The sequence below is a fragment of the Lacerta agilis genome, chromosome 17 (genome assembly GCF_009819535.1).
Source record: "Lacerta agilis isolate rLacAgi1 chromosome 17, rLacAgi1.pri, whole genome shotgun sequence".
NCBI classification, from domain to species: Eukaryota; Metazoa; Chordata; class Lepidosauria; order Squamata; family Lacertidae; genus Lacerta; species Lacerta agilis.
In genome coordinates this window covers 36082021-36100893 of record NC_046328.1, presented here as the reverse complement: position 1 = coordinate 36100893, position 18873 = coordinate 36082021, and the positions used below count along the sequence as shown (strand labels likewise).

Here is an 18873-nt window from a genome sequence, read left to right as displayed (position 1 = left end):
TCCCCATACCTTGATCTAGGTAGATCCTGGTTTTTAGAACATACCGGCGGCATTGTTACCTGTGTGCTTCTGATACTTCAGGTTTTGCAGAGCTTCAAAATCATGGACTACAGCTTGCTCGTGGCAGTCCACAACCTCGACTTGGCTCAGCGGGAGCGCGCCGTGGCGGATGGGGTGGCCGTGGCAGACACACGGCGGCCAGCCCCCCAGAAGGCCCTGTACTCCACAGCGATGGAGGCCATCCAAGGGGAAGCCCGGCGAGGTGGCACCATTGAAACGGATGACCAGTAAGTCTCTGGCCGCTTTGGAATGGGGGTTCCCAGCCAACCAGGCGAGAAGCATGATCTGAGTCCCTTCGAGACCAGCCTGGTTTTGTTGCCTGCACTGAATTATGCAGATGAAGGGACACCTGTGTATTTGACTATCTTTGTGCAGCATTTCATGCTGATGGGAAAAGTGGGGCTGTAGCTGTCCTAGAGAGCAGGTTGGAGCTCTAAATTTCATGGGGGCTTGTGGGAGTTGGCAGCACCTCAACCACTAGCCTTTGAAATGGGGCCCCTGGAGAGTTCACCTGCCACAGTCTGTTATCTCCAAGGAAGCTGCCATACGCCAGATCAGTTATGTTTCAGAAGCAGGTCTCTGAAGCTAAATTGCTCTGAGTTCTGAAGAGGTGCATGCAATCCCTATAAGATTTAGACGCTTGGGATCGAGGGATTGATTATTCTAACCTATAGGAGCCATGGCGGGGGGCGGGGCGGGGGAGGCAGATGCTATGGGGAGAGGTGCTAACCTCTGTCCTCTGTGTTGTCTTGTGAAGTCCAGGCCCTGGATCCTGTGAGCTGGTCTTTCCCCTCGGAGGCTCCTTAGACCAGCCATTAAACCAGCCCAACTCAGTGCATTTCCAGCTGCTTTGGGGGTTTCCGGGAGTCGTCAATCTCAAATGACTGGTGGGAGCAGCAGGTTGGGGAAGACCGTGTGACAGCTGAGCAGTGGTTATCTCAGCCTCAAACCTCACAAAGCCTTTTGTTCAAGAGCTTTTCAAATGCCTCTCCCCAAAACTGTTGACCTGGCTGTTCTCATACTGCTGGCCAGTCATTTCACTGCTTTGTGTGTGGGCATTTGGCCAAGTGGCAAGCCAGGCCTAACTGTTGCCAATGGGCTCTGCATGGGGCTGAACCACAGGGGTGGGAGCAGCGGGTGAAAATGCCTTTTGGCTGGGCTGGGGCACCTTCTGACTCTTCTCTTCTTTCTTTTCCTTTTTCACCTTTCTCACCCAGGATGGGAGGGATCCCGGCCCGGAACGCCAAAGGGGAGAGGCTGCTTCTCTACGTGGGGATCATCGATGTGCTGCAATCTTACAGGTGAGGATTCTCCATCTTTGTATCGTGATGGCTTTGCTCGGCTTCCACAGTTGCAGGCAGTATTGCTTCTGAATACCAGTTGCTGGAAACCCCAGGAACTGATTGTTGTGCTCGAATACTCCTTGTGGGTTTCCCACAGGCATCTGGTCGGCCAGTGTGAGAACAGGATGCTGGACTAGATGGGCCATTGGCCTGATCCAGCAGGTCTCTTCTTATGTTCCTACCAGCCATTGCCAACCTGGGGCCCTCCAGAGGTTGCTGGACTACAACTCCCATCATCCCTGGCCAGCACAGATGGAAAAAGCTGGAGGCCAAATGCAGCCCTCTGGGCCTCTTTGTCCAGCCCTTGGGACTCGCCCACCAAAAGAACGCTTCTCCTTGAATGCTTTGCTCACCCGGAAGGTGTCCCTGAACTGTGATTGTGCCTCTCATTTGGTTGGATGAGGAGAGGTGCCTTTGTGTGTGTAAAGGTTTTTGGCATCTGATTAGCTGGGATGTACAAATACAGGTCCATTGCCCCTCCTGCTCTGACCTCTGGCCCCACCCACCACTGGCGTCTGTGCCCTCACCCCCCAAAGTCTTGCCACACAGAAGAAAACAGCCCTTGGGTTGACAGATAGTTCCCCACCTCTGATGTGGCTAACCCCTGGCTCTCCAGATGTGGCTAGACTCCCGGTTCCCATCTAGAAGTTAGAGGACCCCTCTGAAAGGGAGCGGTCTTGGCCTTCCCTAAGGGCTGGGCTTTTCTGCATTGGGATTTTATCTCAAGTCCAAGGAAAACTGCTGCCTTGCATTTCCCCAGATACAAAACTTACTGTGGCTGTGAGGAGATGCAGAGGCAATCAGTTCAGCAGGCCAAAGCCTGACAGTTAAAGCCACCAGTGCGGGGGTCAGAGGGGAGCCCAAAGAGGTGCAGGGCTGCCTTTGCTGCCTAGGAAATGGCAGAGGCCAAGCGATGAATCTCCTGCTCGCTGGAAGTAATTAAGACTGACGAAGCAGGCTGAGTGGGCAAGCCCTTGCAAATTAGGCTGCACATCAGGTTGAGTTGTTGTGCCGAGGGAAGTGTACAGGAAGTGATAACATGGGGTGGGAGTTGGCGAGAGGAAAGGGAGCAGGCGGTGGCTTGCTCTGGCCAGGAATTCTCTCTGTGTATTGCACTGTTAGCAAAGTGTTTCTGTGGCGTCAAGGCAACAAACCACTTGGTGGTGAGTTGCAGCCAGTTAAACTTCAGAGTGAGTGGTGTTCTCTCTCTCTCTCTCTCTCTCTCTCTCTCTCTCTCTGTGTGTGTGTGTTTGCAGAAAAAAAACACAAAAGTAGAAATCTGCCTGCTTTGTGTATGAGATTTGAGGCTAACCCGGACATGTTTAGAATCAGCCATTTTATTTATTAAGAATTGGGGGAATAGCAAAACCAGGGGATCCAGGAGCAGACAAGGTAATCCTCCTGGCGAGGCCTAGAGCGTCCCTCTGGAAGGAAGCTGAATTTGGGAGGCTTGGGTTACAGGCAAGATGGATAGCAGGCCAGTGGACAAAACGTGGGGTTAGGAAGAGTGGAAGGTTGCTTTGTCTCCTCTCTTCTCCCATCCCTCCAAAAGATGCACTGATCTTAAAATCTGTGAGGCTAACTTGTCCCCACCTTTCAAAATCTTCCTTACTAGGTTCATTAAGAAGTTGGAGCACTCGTGGAAAGCCCTTGTTCATGATGGGGTGAGCAGCCAAAACCCACTGCTTCTTGTTCTGTCTTGTCTGGGAAGTGCTGGGTGTTGACGACTGTTTGCTTTTCATCTGAAGAGGGAGGAAAGGGGTGGGGGGGGGGGGTTGAAGGAGAGAGAGAGAACTATTCCCCCTCCCCCCGCTTTTGTATGTCATTTTGGGGTGTCATTTCTTTGAGGGGTGGGGGGAGGCCAGAGCCTGCAAATGCAAGGATCCTGTCATTTTGTGGTTGTTGTTTTTTTTGTTAGCTGCCTTGAGTTTCTGCCTAGAATTAGACGGTGTAATAGTTTGTTGTTGTCGTTTTCAATAAATAGAACAAAGCTTTTGGGGTGAACTCTCTTTAATGCTTTTGGGGTGGTTTCTCCAGAAAAGCCCACCTGGCACCAAACATCTTTTTTGGGCACCAGTTTTTGACTTTGGTTTGCTCCTAGAATTTTATGACGTACAATGGGCCTTTTGTTACGAATTATCAGTTTCCGGTTAATTTTTTTTGGCCATGTATTGTGTAGATGTCAGCTTTTGAGGTGGCTTTTTGTACTATGTGGGCAAATTGTTGCTGGTTTTATTCCGATTTAAATTTTGTTGCCTTGTTTATTGTTTTGGTGGTTGTTGGTTTTTTTAAGTTCCCCACACTTGCTTTCATCCTTTTTTACTTGATGTGACTCTTTGCTGTTTGGCTCTTCATTGCAGGACACGGTTTCAGTTCACCGGCCCAGTTTTTACGCGGAAAGGTTCCAGCGGTTCATGTGTAACGTTGTCTTCAAGAAAATCCCTTGTAAGTTACTTAGGTTCACTGGTCACAAACATACCCCTGTTCTGGGTGGGTGGAGCTCTAGCAGGCTTTTCTGGGCCCCCTCTGAAAATAGTGTGACAATTCCGCTGCATTGATGCCTAGGAAGGATTCCCACCGGACCCAAAGTAAACCCTGCCATACTGGATAGTACGTGATCTAAGCAGTTCTTAGCCCAGGGCAGGGGACCTTTGTCTCTCCAGATGTTTGCAGGACTCCTATCATCATTCTTCTTCATCATCATCATCATATTATTATTATTATTATTTATTACTTTCTGCCCTTCCTCCCAAAGGAGCCCAGGGAGACAAACATCAAAAAGTTAGAGCAATACAAATTAAAAAGAATTGCAGAGTTAAGACAATAAGAAACGGTTGGAGCTTCTAAAAAACCTTGACAAGCAATAGCCATGGTGGAGTCCAACAGTGCCCAGAAGGCCGCAGGTGGTCGAGAAGCCACTGAAACCTCCCTGTTTGCCTTTTTGGTTGGGATGTTTAGGGAGAGAGGCTGAAGCTCAGTCACAGTGCCAGGCTTTGCCTTTCGATGGCCCCTGGGTTGACTATCCAGCCTATCTGGTTAAGGCTGCTGGGCTTGAGGAGACGTCCGAAATCTGCTGCCTGTTTGAGCAGGTGACTCTGGTGACGATGAACCAGTGGGCTGACTTTGGAACAAGGCAGCTCCTGCAGCCCCTGCTTCAGAGCCAGTGAGCTGGTGGATCAGGTCCCATGCCTTGTAGTGAAGGTTCAGGCCCCAACACCTTATCTGTTTCATTTATTTGTTGCATTTCTATGCCACCTTTTTTCTCTTAAGGAGCTCAAAGTGGCACATGTAGTTCTCCCCTTCCTCACTTAGTCCCCACAACAGCCCTTTGAGAGGACTGAGAGGCAGTGACTGGCTCCCAAGGTCACACCCAGGCAGCTTCCTGGCTTGAGTGGGGATTTGTACCGTGGTCTGTCCCATATCCCAGTTCAGCACTCTACCCACTACAAAAAGGGTCTTGCTCAGCAAATCCCCAAAGAGAGCATCCCTTCAAGACCTCGGGAAGCCACTGAACTACAGTATGTTGCACATTTCAGTTCCATCCCCCCCCCCCGCCCAGTGGTCCTAACTTGGTTATTGTTGAGTCGCAGCTACTTAAAAGGCTTGCTATTTCAAGTGATTTGAGTAAATAAATAAAAAACCCGGCCCCTATATTTTGTGTGTGTTAAGCCTTGTGCCTTGCTTAATAGGCAAGACAGAGGCTGCCAATAAGGCTACATCTGGTATACACGTCTCTGGTTTCTCTTTCCCTTTCAAAGTTAAATCTTCCCCTTCGAAAAAGAGCCGGTCTGGTGCAGGACCTCCCCGGCGGCCAGGCCAGGGTGGCGCCCCATCCCAGGTGCAAGGGCTGTGCGAGGCAAAAGCGCAGTTCACGATGGAGGCGGAAGTCGAGCAAGGTTGGTGGCTCCCCAGAGGTTGGGGGGGAGGAGTGGGGGGGGGAGGCATGTCAGGACCAAGGCCTTCCTGCCTGTCCCAGCCTGACAAGCCGTGGCGACACCCAGAGGTGTCTTCATCAGTTGCTTGCCTGCAACATTCCATGCTTCAGGCGGGGAGGTTTCATGCTCCCTGCATAAAAACCCTCCACAGAGACAGGGAAAAGACATGTTGGGGGACCAGACTCTTCTGTTCAAATGCTTTCATGCCCCTTCCGTGTGTAATGGCTCGGCCCAGTGGTGGATTTAGCCAGGGGTGGGGCTTCTGTTTGTCTTTCTGAGCATGATGCTTTTGAAAGTAGACTGGGATGGAGTGGGGTAGGGCAGAGACCCAGAGGAAGTGGGTAGAGCGTTTTGTTCCAGGTTCAATCCCCAATGGCGTCTCCAGGCCGGGCTGAGAGAGAGCCATGGAGCTCTGGAGAGCAGCTGCTGCCAATCAGTGTAGACACCACTGAGCAAGCTGACCCAAAGGTCTGACTTGGTACAAAGCAGCTTCCTATGAAGCGAAGCAGGGATCTGTTGTGGAAGTCTCTTCCATCTACTGCACGGAACAACGCCAAGGGTTCGCTGGCTGGGAGGGAATGAGAAGCCAAGGGCAGATCCTCCTGGCAGATTCCAGGCTAAGGAATGGAAGGAAGAACGGGGAGATGAAGATGCCAAATTACAATTTACAATTACAGTGTCCTCAAATGACAGCTTTAAAGTTTGACCACCCCTTTCCCCTCTTCCTCAGGTTCCCAGCTGGGCCGCCCTGACCTTCTCCCCCACACTCCCCTTGCAGAGGAAATAAACAGCGACTCAGCTGCCACAACCTTATCCACCTCCTCCTTGGGGAGCAGAAGCCACGATTCACCAGCCAACAGGTAAGGCTGGGCCCGGCTGTTGGCTTCTTGTTGACTTGCAGGTTTTCCATACATGCACGTATATGTGTGTGTGTGGAAACCAGTCTGCCGTAAGACTGTTTGTAGTGAGGCTGGGTTTATTTTATTACAAAATTAACTGTCACATCCTGAGGATCTGCAGGCAGTGGTCATGGCAGCCTAGATTTGCAGCTGGCTTTCCCTGATGGGAAGTGGGTGCCTTGGGAAAGTGACTGAGGTGTGCTGCACCAATCCTTTGATCCCTCCCCTCCCCTGTAATAGAGCAGATTTATTTGGCTGTGGTTTGCATTCTTCTCCCCCTTCCTTTTTGCCTTTGAAGCTGGCAGCTGGTGGGCCAGCTGGTATCCCTCAAGGAGTGGGGCAGGTCTGGCTTGGGGTCTGCCTGCTCTCGCTGACCTTTAGTCTACTATAAGTCGAAGTTCAACAGGGAGATGAGGGACACAGACACCAGGCCTCACCCGAGGTTCAGAGGCAGGAAGCTACAGAATTTCAGGGGTGTGGGTGTGCAGGGGGCTCTCGCCTTCGGATCCTGCTTGTGAGCTTTTCAGGGAAGGCATCTGCTTGGACAGGAAACCAGAGCAGACAGACTTTTGCTCTGATTCATTCGGTCTGTTCTTACAGCTCCCCAAGGGCTTTTCAGGGGGTGTTACAAGAAGCTGTAGGATCAGTACTTCACTTCTCCCTCGCAACCTCCTCTTGCTTGGGAAGGAACATCCAAGCTCCACGTTAGATGCCCCAGTCTCCAGGCAGAACACCAATCTAGACTGGTTGTTTTGTCACAAAGACCCTTGGCAACATCTTCATTATCTCAAGATTTGCCTTTGCAGGCAAGAGGATTTTGGCGTGCAAGTTCAAAACTACTCCTGTATTTAGCCCAGCCCATCCTGCTAAGCTTAGTCTTCAGCTGCACGACCAGCAGTATTGCCATTTACGACTAGCTTAAAAAAAAAAAAGTCCCTGTTTTAATTGCAACAGGCTCTTTGCCAAAAGCAGTTTTGCTCGGGGGGCTTGTGACCTGAGTCAGCCCCTGCATATGGGAATCTCCCCTTTTAAAATATAAATTTGCATGGCATGAACAGACAGAGATGAGGAAAATCACAGCTTCAGGTAGGGAGCTGTCAGGTTTTTTTTGAGGGCGCTTAATTGAAGTCACTCATCAGTTGTGGTTAAAAAGTCTGTCTTGTCTTGCTTCTCCACCCTTTTGCACCTTACTGGATGAAATGTATTTGCGCTTTCTTGACACAAATATACCACGCTAGCTTGATTTCTCTCTCGCCACCCTTTTCATGTAATGTTCCTTCCCCTCTCTGTTGCATTATCACCAGTCCCAACCCAGCCTCACCCCCATTTGTATTTCCTTAAATTCACTCTCCTGATTTGTAACGAGAAGATGAGAAGAGGGGGTTTAAAGAAATAAAAAAGGGGGTGGTGCTGGGTTGGGGGTTAGTAGCAGCTCCACCTGCTGGTTGTTTTTTTTTAAAGGGTAGGGGAAATCCCTCCTGGACTAATGATTAAAATTTTATGTGCATCTCTTGCTGAATCAGCAGCTTGGAAATTGGATTGTGAATAGCAGGGGTGGGATTCTTCTCCAGGACAAAGGAGGAAAAAAGAGGGAGAATATATATGAACTTTTGTTTTCTTGGTTCAGCCGTGCTAGCTGTTGTTGTTGTTTTCTTCTCCTTTTCAAAAAAGTATTCTGCAAAGCAGCTCAGATTCCTGGATCCTTGCCACTGAGAGTCAGACATGCTCTCCATCTCTTTCTCTCTCTTTTTATTTCTCTGTTTAGGTCGATAGGAGTGGAAGTGCACAAATCAGGTACCTCAAAGGATCCGACTCCGGAGAGCTCCTTCCCTAGGTGAGGGGTGGGGGGCCAAGACCTTAGTAGCTGTCTCTTTTTGACCTTTGAACTTGAGGAGGGGCTTTTCTGCTGTCCTAATTGGATGGTGTTTGGATTATTCTTACGTTGTGCTGAAACGCCTCTTTGCTGTGGCTGTAAGTGGCAGGGGCAGAACAGGAATCCATGCCTTGTCCCCATCATCCTTAACCATCCTGCAAAGGTTCCTGTTGATTGCGGCCCAGCCTACCCACACCCGGGATGGAGAGCACCCCACAACGTGGACCCAAAAGATTCCCAGAGACATCTGGCTCACTATTATGGGAAAGAAGGGTACTGGATTTGAGATCGGCCGTTGGTCTGATCCAGCGAAGCTGCTATTCCCGCCTCCCTGCACACCCAGTCAGCCATACAGGCTTCTAGCCCTCCTTTAGCTGCCCCAGAAAGCAGACTCTAAAGTCTGGGCCTGGCTGCTGTTCAGATGGCTTCCCTGGGTTTCTCACACCTTGGTGTCCAGCTGTGTTTTCAGCCTCACCCATATAGAATGATGCGCTTAACCTTCCCCCTTCCCCTTTTAATCTTTGCCTAGGCTACAGGCAGAGCTATGCAGACATGTGTTCTAGCAAGACCAGGTTCAGCCTCAGCAGTAGCCGTAGGTGAGATGAGACATATGCAGACCAGCCGGTGGGGCATTTTTGTTCTATTTATTCACAAGTTCGAAAACTGTTCCAAAAGGAAAAGAAAATTGCTTATAGATTAAGGGAGGTGGAGACTGCCTTACTTTTGTCTGTCTACACAAACCAGGAAGCCCTTAGGAGGTGCATCTGAATCTGGTTTTTAGCGCCCCTTCTCTGTAGGGCTCGGAACAGATTGTGGGATTAAAGAAATAAATAAGGCGCGATAAGCTCCTGTCAGCCAACTTCTTTTATTTTGGGGGTTTCCACCCTGCCCTTCAAATAGATCCCCAGGACATCTTAAGAAAACAACAGCCACAATCAAAACATACAAATGATACGTTTTGAGAGAGGTGTGTGAAGACTGCACAGAAATGAAAAGGCAGGATTAAAAACACCTGGGGGGGGGGGAACCAAGGCAGCTTATCCTGTCCTCCAAGCAGCATCAAGGAGAGTCTCCCTGGGGATTCTGTGCTGGAGTTTGGGTGCCGCTACTTCAAAGGCAGGGAAACAGCGTTGGCTGTGAGCAGTTCACCTGGCCACCTCCCTGCCTTGCACTGACCCCTCGGGGTTCTTCCACAACACATTCTTCCTTCTCCTCCTTCCCATCCATTTTTGGCAGACCCCCATTGCCCCATGTTTGAGGAGCTTCTCGCAGCCCCTGTGAAAACAGGGGGACAAATTGGAGCTTGTGCCACCTTGTGAAAAGGCCAGTTTGTGTTTTGCACATGCGTGGATTGAAAGACCGGGAGTAGGCTTTAAAAAGTCGGCCAAAAAAAATGGTGTTTTAAAGCAGGCTTCTTCCTTTGTTCCTTGCTACACAAATACCCCCCTATTCTGCCATCTCCCCTTTTTTTGCCTGTCACAGCACATAGTGTGTTTTCTCAGCTGTAACAGGCTATAGAAATGCAGCACATTTTAGAGTGGGTGCAATCACTCGCCTTTTTTATTTTATTTTTAAAAAGAGAGGTTTCCTTGACCCGGAAGATCTTGTGGGAAGGGAAGGAGTTGGGGGGGGTGTCACTGGTGTGTGTTTAATAGAGTACAGCCGTCTCAGGAATGATGAAAGGTCTGTCTCTTCATCTCCACATAGGTCACAGGAAAACAGCTTATCTTCAGAGGTAGCTAGTTCAACGTTCTCCCAAGTAGGTGAAAAACTCACCCTGTCTGACAAGGAAGCCATCAGTGTGCTGTGTTCCAATAATACCCAGCAGTGGGAAGAGCCTCTGGCCCTCCAGGTGTTGCCAGACTACAACTCCCATCATCATCATCATTGGCCGTGCTGGTTGATGAGAATTGGGAGTTCCAGCAATCTCTGCAGGGCCACATGTGCTCATCCCCATCCCTTAAGGCACAGTCCTCCCCCCCCCCCAGCGTGGAATTGCATGTTGGGCTTATTGCAAGTTGGAAACTTCCTTGGGTTTGGGTTCCCCCCCTCTTTCGTGGGGTGTTGAGTTCAATTAAGAAAGGTCTAATTCCTGCTCAGCCAGTAATTCTGCACTCAAGACTTATGCACAGTTTTAATTCTCCTGCATGTAGAAAGCTAGTTCATCAGGGAGAAGGGGCGGTTTCCTGCTTGCAGCCATTTTCATTTTTTTTTTTTATAGAAGAGCCTCAGGTCCCATCAAACTGCCACCTGCAGTCTGCAGCTGAACTCTCTCTTGCTTCATGCTGGGGCAGAGAGTTGGTCTGAGGAAGTTAACTGGATTCAAAAGAAGCGAGACCAGAGAAAGAGCAACAGGAACCTGGGAAGGGCTAAGCAAGCAGCTATATAGAAATAAGATCCCACCTTTCATCCCCGTGTGCTTCAAGAGTTACTCTTGTTACCAGCAATAAAGTTTTTGACTTCTCAAGCGCCCCCTCCCCACCACCACCCATGGAAAGCTTTGGATTTTACCAATTGGTTTGGCTGAGATTTTTTTCTGCGTGTTGTGGATTAGACTAATCAACAAGGAGCTGATCTTTCCCCAGCAGCCCTGAGGCCCCTCTGGGAATTTGATGGTCCCCTCCTCGGTGACTCTCACATGCTGCTAAAGAGCTTCCCTTGGGGGCATCTGGTTGGCCTCTTATGAAAACAGGAAGCTAGACAAGATGAGCCTCCTTTGGCCTGAAACAGCAGTGGGGTTCTTTGGGGGAGAGGTCCTTACTACCGACCAGCTGGCCACTCATGGGGAGGAAAGGGATTCCTTTATAGCAAACACCTGCCCATGAAAGCTGGTACCATAAATGACCATCAGTCCTGTTTTTGAGCAGCCTTTGCAGTGTAACCTGGGGAGGCCACACGTCAGAATCATAGTGGCCCTTTTTAAAGCATCTTATTTTCCCCTTCTCTCCCCTCTGCCCCCACCCAGCATTTCTCCAGGACTCTCCGCACCAGGACGTCCCTCTGAGCTGACGGAGCAATTTGAAGACTTGCCAGAGACAGAGATAAGCTTCGTAAGTTGTCTTTTTTACAGGGAGGAGGGGTTCGCCAGCTTGGTGCCCTCCTGGCAGCTGCACTGGACTCTTGGAACTTGCGAAAAGCACTGGCAAACCTCGGGTGCTCAGGGGGCCCCTAGTTGACTTCGCCTATGCTTATTTTTATTTAATAAAATTTACACACCACTTCATTGTAAAAAGAAGAACCCCAAAGCAGTTTACAAAGAGAATAAAACAGTAGAATTACAGTCGTACCTCGGCTCCCGAACGCCTTGGGAGTGGTACGTTCCGGCTCCCGAACGATCGAAAACCGGAAGTGAGTATTCTGGTTTTCTAACGTTCTTTTGGAAGCCAAACGTCCAATGAGGCTTCTGTGGCTTCTGATTGGCTGCAGGAGCTTCCTGCAGCCAATCAGAAGCTGCACTTTGGAAGTCAAACGTTTGGGAAGTCAAATGGACTTCCGGAATGGATTCTGTTCGACTTCAGAGGTACAACTGTATCCATAAAAACAACTATTAAAATGTTCAAAAGATAAACATCCGCTAAAAGCACATTAAAACATACATCCACATTCTGCATCCATGTCTGGGAAGGCTTCTCTAAACCAAAAAGAGTACAGAGAAGGTCCTGCTGTCAATAGGCAGGGAGTTCCAGAGTTACGCTGCTGCTTGCAGCTGCCCTGTTCAGGAAGTTCCCACTTCCAGGGTGGCATGAGAGAAGTTCTGGTTTTAGCCACAGTAGTTAAATCAAACCCCACAAGATCAGAACCGAACTGGATTCAGTATTTGCACTCCCTTCAGTTGTACTGCCAAGCTCCTGATCCCCTTCATCCAGAACTGGTACTAATTTCCACTTTTTAAAAATCTTCCATTTCTTCCCAAGGATATTTCAGTTTGCCTCCTTCCAAAAATGGCATATCCTTTTCTCCCGCAATGCATCACTCCACCACAGAAATCTCCTCCTAAGCTACAGGCATGATCTTCCTGAAACCTGCCTAATTCCCCTTTCTTTCTTTCTTTCTTTTTTTCTGCAGTGAAATATCATGGGGTGGATTCCTTCTTTAGACGTGAGCGGAAGACTTTCCTCCATGCTCTCTGCGTTGCCTGTGGAGCACTGAACCTCCAGCCCTTCCCAGGCTGCTGATACCTAGAACTTTTAACTGATCTGAACAGACAAAACGGGGGGCTCAGCCCCTCTCACACACACCTGTGGCAAAGTAGTGTTATCCGCCAACGTTCCTGAAGCCCGCCGGGGTCTCTGATGGGGGACCCCGGGTTTCCTCTGGCGCAGGCAGAAGAGCCTTCCCTGCGCCACAGGGGTTTTCCAGGCTGTGTCTCAAGAAGGGACAGGTTCCCTTCTAGGTGGTCCCAAATACCTGAGCAGAGAACGTCTCGATGCTACGAAGGGGCTCCTCTCTGTGCTCCCGATCCTCCGCGGGGGGGGGGGGGAGAGATCAGGGTATCTATTGGTCTTGCCCCACTTGGAACACTTTGCAAAAGGATGAACGTTGACGTTTTATTTTTTAACTTGTATTTAAAACTCCCCCCCCCCTTTTCAAACTGCCGTATTGGGGTTTCGGTTCTTTAGGTTCTTGTTTTTTAACATATGTCGTTTTTAGGTCAAGAAACTTCTGTCGCACCAAGAACAGCCTTTTCTCCAAGGGGTCCGAGGGAGAAACTATCCTTTTGGTGGGGGCGGGGGTGTGTGTGTCACACATCCAAGGATGTCTTGCTCATTTTTAAATCTTGGATTTTTATTTTAGTGCAAGCGATAGCACCTCGCCCCCTTTAAACTCTACTGTAAGCACGTCTGCTCAGAAGCAAGGACGGCCAGATGCTGGTTTTTAAGCCTTCAGCATTTTACTAGCGGACCAAACTTAATCTCCCCTGGCCTTTGTGAGGGAGGAAGACAACTCCCTTTCTCAGTATTAAGTCCTTTAAGGGACTCCAGACTTATAAACCTCATTTTTAAAAAAGAAAAAGAAAAATTTGAAATTCCCTGGTTTCTGGTTTGTTTCTTTTTAATTATACATATATATATACACACATATATATCTGTGCTCGGATCTTAGCACCGAGGCTTTCCAGTTCCTTTTGCTTTATAAAAACAGCCAACTTCCTCCTTTGTACGTAGTGAAAGTTTCCTACCCCGTTCCTAGTTGCGATGCCCTTTGAAGAAAGCAACTAGGTCTTTAAACTAGGGAGAGAGCGGGGCAGAAGACAGCGTAAAACCTTAGTGAGAGAATCACTAAACTTCCCAAACAGGAGCCCCTTCTGCAGTTTGGAACATGTGTCATGCCAATAACTTCTTCTTTTTTTTAAGTAATATTCTACATTTACGGTCAAGTGAAATCATGGCAGCCCTTTCCTCCCTAGAGAATTCCACCAAGAGATTTTATATTTCTGCTAAATGTATTTTTTAATATCCCCCTGCTGTCAGTAATCACAGTAAGAAGCTTAGAGGCTTATGAAGACAGGCCGGTTTTATTCCGTTTAAAATGTTGATGTATAGCGGAAGTTCCCTCTGTTCTACCTAAACTTGAAGCAAAACGCTTTCTTTTTTCTGTAAGGAACAGGGAGTGTCCCACAAGTTCACATCCCCCCCCCCTTTTCCAGTGCCTGCTGTGGGTGTAGCCAGTTTTTGACTACCCATGGTTAGCTTTTCACAGGTGGGCTGCACCTTAGGGACAACCAGGGGTTAGCCGCTTGACAAGTGTACCTTGTTTAACCCTGAAAAGTGGGGAGGAAGGGCGAACGGAGCACTCCTGATCTCTTAGATATGGTGAAGAGATCAGGAAGTATGACATCATGTCGGCAATAATAGGTTGATTCTATTTTTTAAAGAAAAGAAAAAAGCAGGGGGACAGGGACAAATCCTATTTTGCATTCATAATGCAGAAAAGTAGTTAATTTCCTGCAGTTTTTCTAGCCATACAGAACTCCAGGTGACAACACAGCTTTGTGTTTGGAGGAAATCCTTCCTTGCCTTACCCTGCCCTCCCCACAATTCTCTTTAAGAGTTATATTTTAAGTAAATGTCTATATTAGACACCCTTTGACTCTTCGGAAACATCCCCAGAATCGTCTATTTTTGTCCCGCGAGGAGGAAAAGAACACAAGGTTTTTTTGGTTTGGTTTTATTTTTCATAATGTTAATATTTATGAAGTTGTATTTAAGTGTATTCTTCCACACCCACCAAACACCCCCCACCCCAAATTTCCATGGGGAAAATCAGCTCTTTGAGCTGAAGGCAAGAGGAGTGGGTTTCTTTCTATAGTGTTGCGATTTAATGACTTTGCTTTGACTGGGTTTTAAGGAAGAAGCAAGCACATGTTCTGGTGCTTTGAAAGAATTGGGGGGTGGGGTGGGGTGGGGAGACAACTCTCGCCTTGGATCCGTTTTAAAAAGCTCCAAGTCCACCTCAAGAAGTGAGTGGGACTGGTTTCTCATTCAGCGCCGGGACGAACTGCCATTACCTCCCGTCATCGGAGGCGGGACAGATGAGGACTAGCCGCTTCACGCAGCCACATCCATGACTTGTTTCTGGCGCAGAGAGAGAGAGAGAGAATGAATGCACGGTTGGGTTCTGGACCTGTTCAAACATCCTTGTAGCCACCCATCTCGATGTGCCGTGCCGTGGATTTTTGTCACTTCACCCCCTGTGACTCTGAGGCATATCATTGCCTGTTCAAATGGATGTTGAAACCCCCTTCCCCTCTCTCTCAAAAAACAACAACCCACACCTGTTTTATCAGCTTCATCTGTCGGACACGATGGGGGCGTAACATTCAGTATGCTACTCAGTCCAATAAAGCCGTCTCTTATTTCTTTTAAGAGTGTCTGTCTGTGTTACCGCATTTGTGCATTGCTGTGATTTGGATCATGTGTTTCTTTTATGCCCACATTATGCTTGCCTGCTCCCTGAAGTCGTCTCCTTACGAGTAGGGTGTCCCTGCCGCTGAAAGGCGCCGATGGGGCTCTTGCCCCACCCGGGATTGAATCTCTTACCTTTTTCTGGGAGGGCAAACTTGGTCGCAAAGCAGAAACGGAGGTGGCCTTGCAGCCTGAAACCCAACCTACCTTGCAAGGTTGTTGTAAAGCGTGAAAGGAGGCGAGGACTGGAGACGTGTGCCTGCCGCTCTGAACTCCATGGAGGAGAAGGAAGAGTGGCATAGGAATTTAGTCATTTACATCCCCTCCATGTCACCATCCGATTTCCCCCCAAGCCACACCGTTCTTGGGTCCTGCTTTGAACCCCCAAGTAGCCTGCATGCTTCGTGAACTCGGGTTATGTCTCTTGCTTGTGGTAGAGGATAGATTGGGGCGTGGGTCAAAACTAGCCTGGACAAATATTAAATGTGCATTAGTTGCTCTGCCTACATTTGCCTCTGGCCCTCAGAAGGTTACTTAGAAGGCAATGTGGCCCTCGTGCTGAAAGCATTCCCCACTCCTGCTCTAAGATTACATCAGAGGGTTGCTGGGTCTCAATTGCCCCTGAGGCTGTTTTCTCCAACTCAAGCCCATCAGCTGGTGTCCCTCATGATGTCATCTGATGGGCAGGAGGGTGCCTTCAAATCCCGCCTTGACTGGGATGTAAGCATACCTCCACTTTGGCTAAGTCATGGTGATGTCAGGTGATTGACAGGTCGGTGGCCCTGCTGCCCCAGCCACCAGATTTGGCCCACGAGGAAGATTGATCTGGACCATAGAGCCAAAAAGATTTCCCAACCTTTGCCTGTAAGGGTAGCGGAGGCATTTGGTTGAAATGAAGGCAGCAAGGCCATGAGATCATTTCAGTTTCAACACTGAGTGGCAGCTGCATAACCAGAGTTTCTGAGAGGAGCCTCTCAGCTGGAGATTCCAGGGACTGGACCTGGGGTTTTCTGGTGCTCAACCCCAATCATTGATACCTACATTTACACAGAACAGATACACAAACACATAGAGGCACGAATTAATGTTTACATACCCAAGGATTTATACAAGCATAATACACACATATATGTACCCACCTTCGTGTTACAAAAATGGAAGTATTTTTTCAGAGCCTGCACGTAGGAGGAAAAAGGTATTTTGTGTTTTGATGCTGTAAACCTCCCTGTGATCTTCGGTGGACGGGCAGTACATAAATTAATTTATTTTATTGCATTTATGCATCTCACCTTTTTTATCCAACCCTGCGAAGTAGGTTACCTTGGGAGGAAGTGAACACCGGCCCCTCCCCCCATGAGAGCCTAATGGCCGAGTGGGAGGATTTGAACCTGGGTCTCCCCTGGTCCTAGCCTGATGCTCTAACCTAGGGATGGATCTATTATAAAACGAAAGGAACTTGAACTTTGGGGCCCCTAATCCCATAGGGGCTCCAGAAGTGAGTGTAGTCCACATTGCTTACAGTTTTTGAGGCTTGTAGACCCAGTTTCAGTCGCATGACGCAAAACTAATTTTTTTTTTGTGGTATATATGTTTCAATCCCAAAGACTTAAAAGAGTCAATAGCACAGATGTTGTAATAGTAAATTGGCTGTTCTGTGGCTAATGGATTTACCCCCCCTTTTTTTAACAGAGGTCAAGACCCTAAATAATAATAATAATAATAATAATAATAATAATAATAATAATAATAATTACCCCTCCCATCTGGCTGGGTTTCCCCAGCCACTAGAGGAATTAACAATAAGTACTTAAGTGTTCAGCCTGTGGGAAGTGAAGTTACAGGGAACCAGGCAGAACAGGGCCTTCTTGGTAATGGTGCCCGCCCTGTGGAACACCCTCCCAACAGATGTCAAGGAAATAAATTAAGAACTTCACAACATTTAGAAGACAGCTCTGAAGGCAGCCCTGTATAGGGAAGCTTTTAATGCTTGATGTTTTTATTATGTTGTTAGTCGCCCAGAGTGACTGGGGCAATCCAGTCAAATTGGAAGGGTATTATTAACAATTTGGATACCAAAAATGTGAAACTCGTGAGCAACCCCATAGATGAAGGTAACTTTCCTCTTCTTTGGCGATCCCTTGTAGCCGAGTAAGATTGTCTTCCACAAACAACACGGTTTTAACAATGAGTCCGTGACTGTGGAGGCCAATTCTGGATCCACACGTCTTTCCACAGTGGGGACATTGGTTTCCGGGCGGGAGTTGATCACGGTGTGGATTTGCCAAGCGTGCCTTCCTCCTAGCACGTTTCTCCTTTGCGTCCTGAGTTTGAGTGTCTTCAAAGCCCATGACGCCTTTGATCAAGGAAATAAACAACTACCTGACATTCAGAAAATACCTGAAGGCAGCCCTTTTTAGCGAAGTTTTTAATGTGTGATATTTTTGTATTTGATTTCTGTTGGAAGCCGTCCAGAGTGGCTGGGGAAACCCAGCCAGATGGGCAGGGTACAAATAATAAATATTATTATTATATTATTATTATTTGGTAAAGGCTGTTCTCCAACTGGAGCACTCGCAGACCAGTGTTTCCCAGTTGTCAGTGTTTATACTACATTTTTAAAAATTTGCCTTGAGACAGTCTTTAATCCTCTTTTGTTGGCCACCAGCATTACGCTTTCCATTTTTAAGTTTGGAATAGAGTAGTTGCTTTGGAAGAGGATCATCAGGCACCATCATCCAATGAAGTTGATGTTGAAGAATCACTGCTTTGACACTGGTGATCTTTGCTTCCTCCAGTTGTTGTTGTTCAGTTGTTCAGTCGTGTCCGACTCTTCGTGACCCCATGGACCAGAGCACGCCAGGCACGCCTATCCTTCACTGCCTCTCGCAGTTTGGCCAAACTCATGTTAGTAGCTTCGAGAACACTGTCCACCCATCTCATCCTCTGTCGTCCCCTTCTCCTTGTGCCCTCCATCTTTCCCAACATCAGGGTCTTTTCCAGGGAGTCTTCTCTTCTCATGAGGTGGCCAAAGTACTGGAGCCTCAACTTCAGGATCTGTCCTTCTAGTGAGCACTCAGGGCTGATTTCTTTGAGAATGGATAGGTTTGATCTTCTTGCAGTCCATGGGACTCTCAGGAGTCTCCTCCAGCACCATAATTCAAAAGCATCAATTCATGGGCGATCAGCCTTCTTTATGGTCCAGCTCTCACTTCCGTACATCACTACTGGGAAAACCACAGCTTTAACTATATGGACCTTTGTCGGCAAGGTGATGTATTTGCTTTTTAAGATGCTGTCTAGGTTTGTCATTGCTTTTCTCCCAAGAAGCAGGCGTCTTCTAATTTCGTGACTGCTGTCACCATCTGCAGTGATCATGGAACCCAAGAAAGTGAAATCTCTCACTGCCTCCATTTCTTCCCCTTCTATTTGCCAGGAGGGGATGGGACCAGTGGCCATGATCTTAGTTTTTTTGATGTTGAGCTTCCTCCAGTACACTGGAATTATTTCGCCTGTCTTCCCAAGTGATGTGTAAGAATTTTCAGAGACGCCGTTGATGGAATCTTTCGAGGAACTGGAGACAAGCATTTTGGCCTCCCTGCGAATGTCCCAGTCCTCAAACACTCTGGCGTCCCGTTTTATTTTCATTTATTTAAACAGGCATGAAGAGGTGCAGCTGGAGGTGGCGACTGCGCCTGCGCCTCTTCCTCCTCCCGAGGACCAGGCAGGGCGGGGGAGGGAGCGAGGGCGGAGCAACCGGCCGCCTGCCTTGCTCTCCACCAGGAGGACTACATTTCCCGTCGGGCACCGCGCGTGGACCTGCCAAGGAGGGCGCCGCTGATTGGGCCTCCCCATGGGCCG

The 18873-nt window shown here is 48.5% G+C and overlaps 1 protein-coding gene across 9 annotated transcripts in view; it reads left to right on the top strand.

The window, feature by feature from the left end:
* Positions 1–12276, top strand: part of PIP5K1A (phosphatidylinositol-4-phosphate 5-kinase type 1 alpha) — a 42081-nt gene extending 29805 nt beyond the window's left edge. For 4 of the 9 annotated variants that reach the window (XM_033135828.1, XM_033135826.1, XM_033135823.1 and 1 more), the window contains 11 exons: positions 82–287; positions 1278–1361; positions 3019–3067; positions 3764–3848; positions 5162–5299; positions 6069–6198; positions 8003–8031; positions 8640–8706; positions 9818–9869; positions 11076–11160; positions 12176–12276. In XM_033135828.1, the coding sequence (XP_032991719.1) occupies positions 82–287; positions 1278–1361; positions 3019–3067; positions 3764–3848; positions 5162–5299; positions 6069–6198; positions 8003–8031; positions 8640–8706; positions 9818–9869; positions 11076–11114 (879 nt within the window). In that variant the 3' untranslated portion in view covers positions 11115–11160; positions 12176–12276. Of the gene's footprint in view, positions 1–81; positions 288–1277; positions 1362–3018; positions 3068–3763; positions 3849–5161; positions 5300–6068; positions 6199–8002; positions 8072–8639; positions 8707–9817; positions 9870–11075; positions 11161–12175 lie in introns of all 9 variants that reach the window. The other 5 variants (XM_033135827.1, XM_033135822.1, XM_033135824.1 and 2 more) reach the window with 5 other exon arrangements.
* The last annotated feature ends 6597 nt before the right edge of the window (positions 12277–18873 follow it).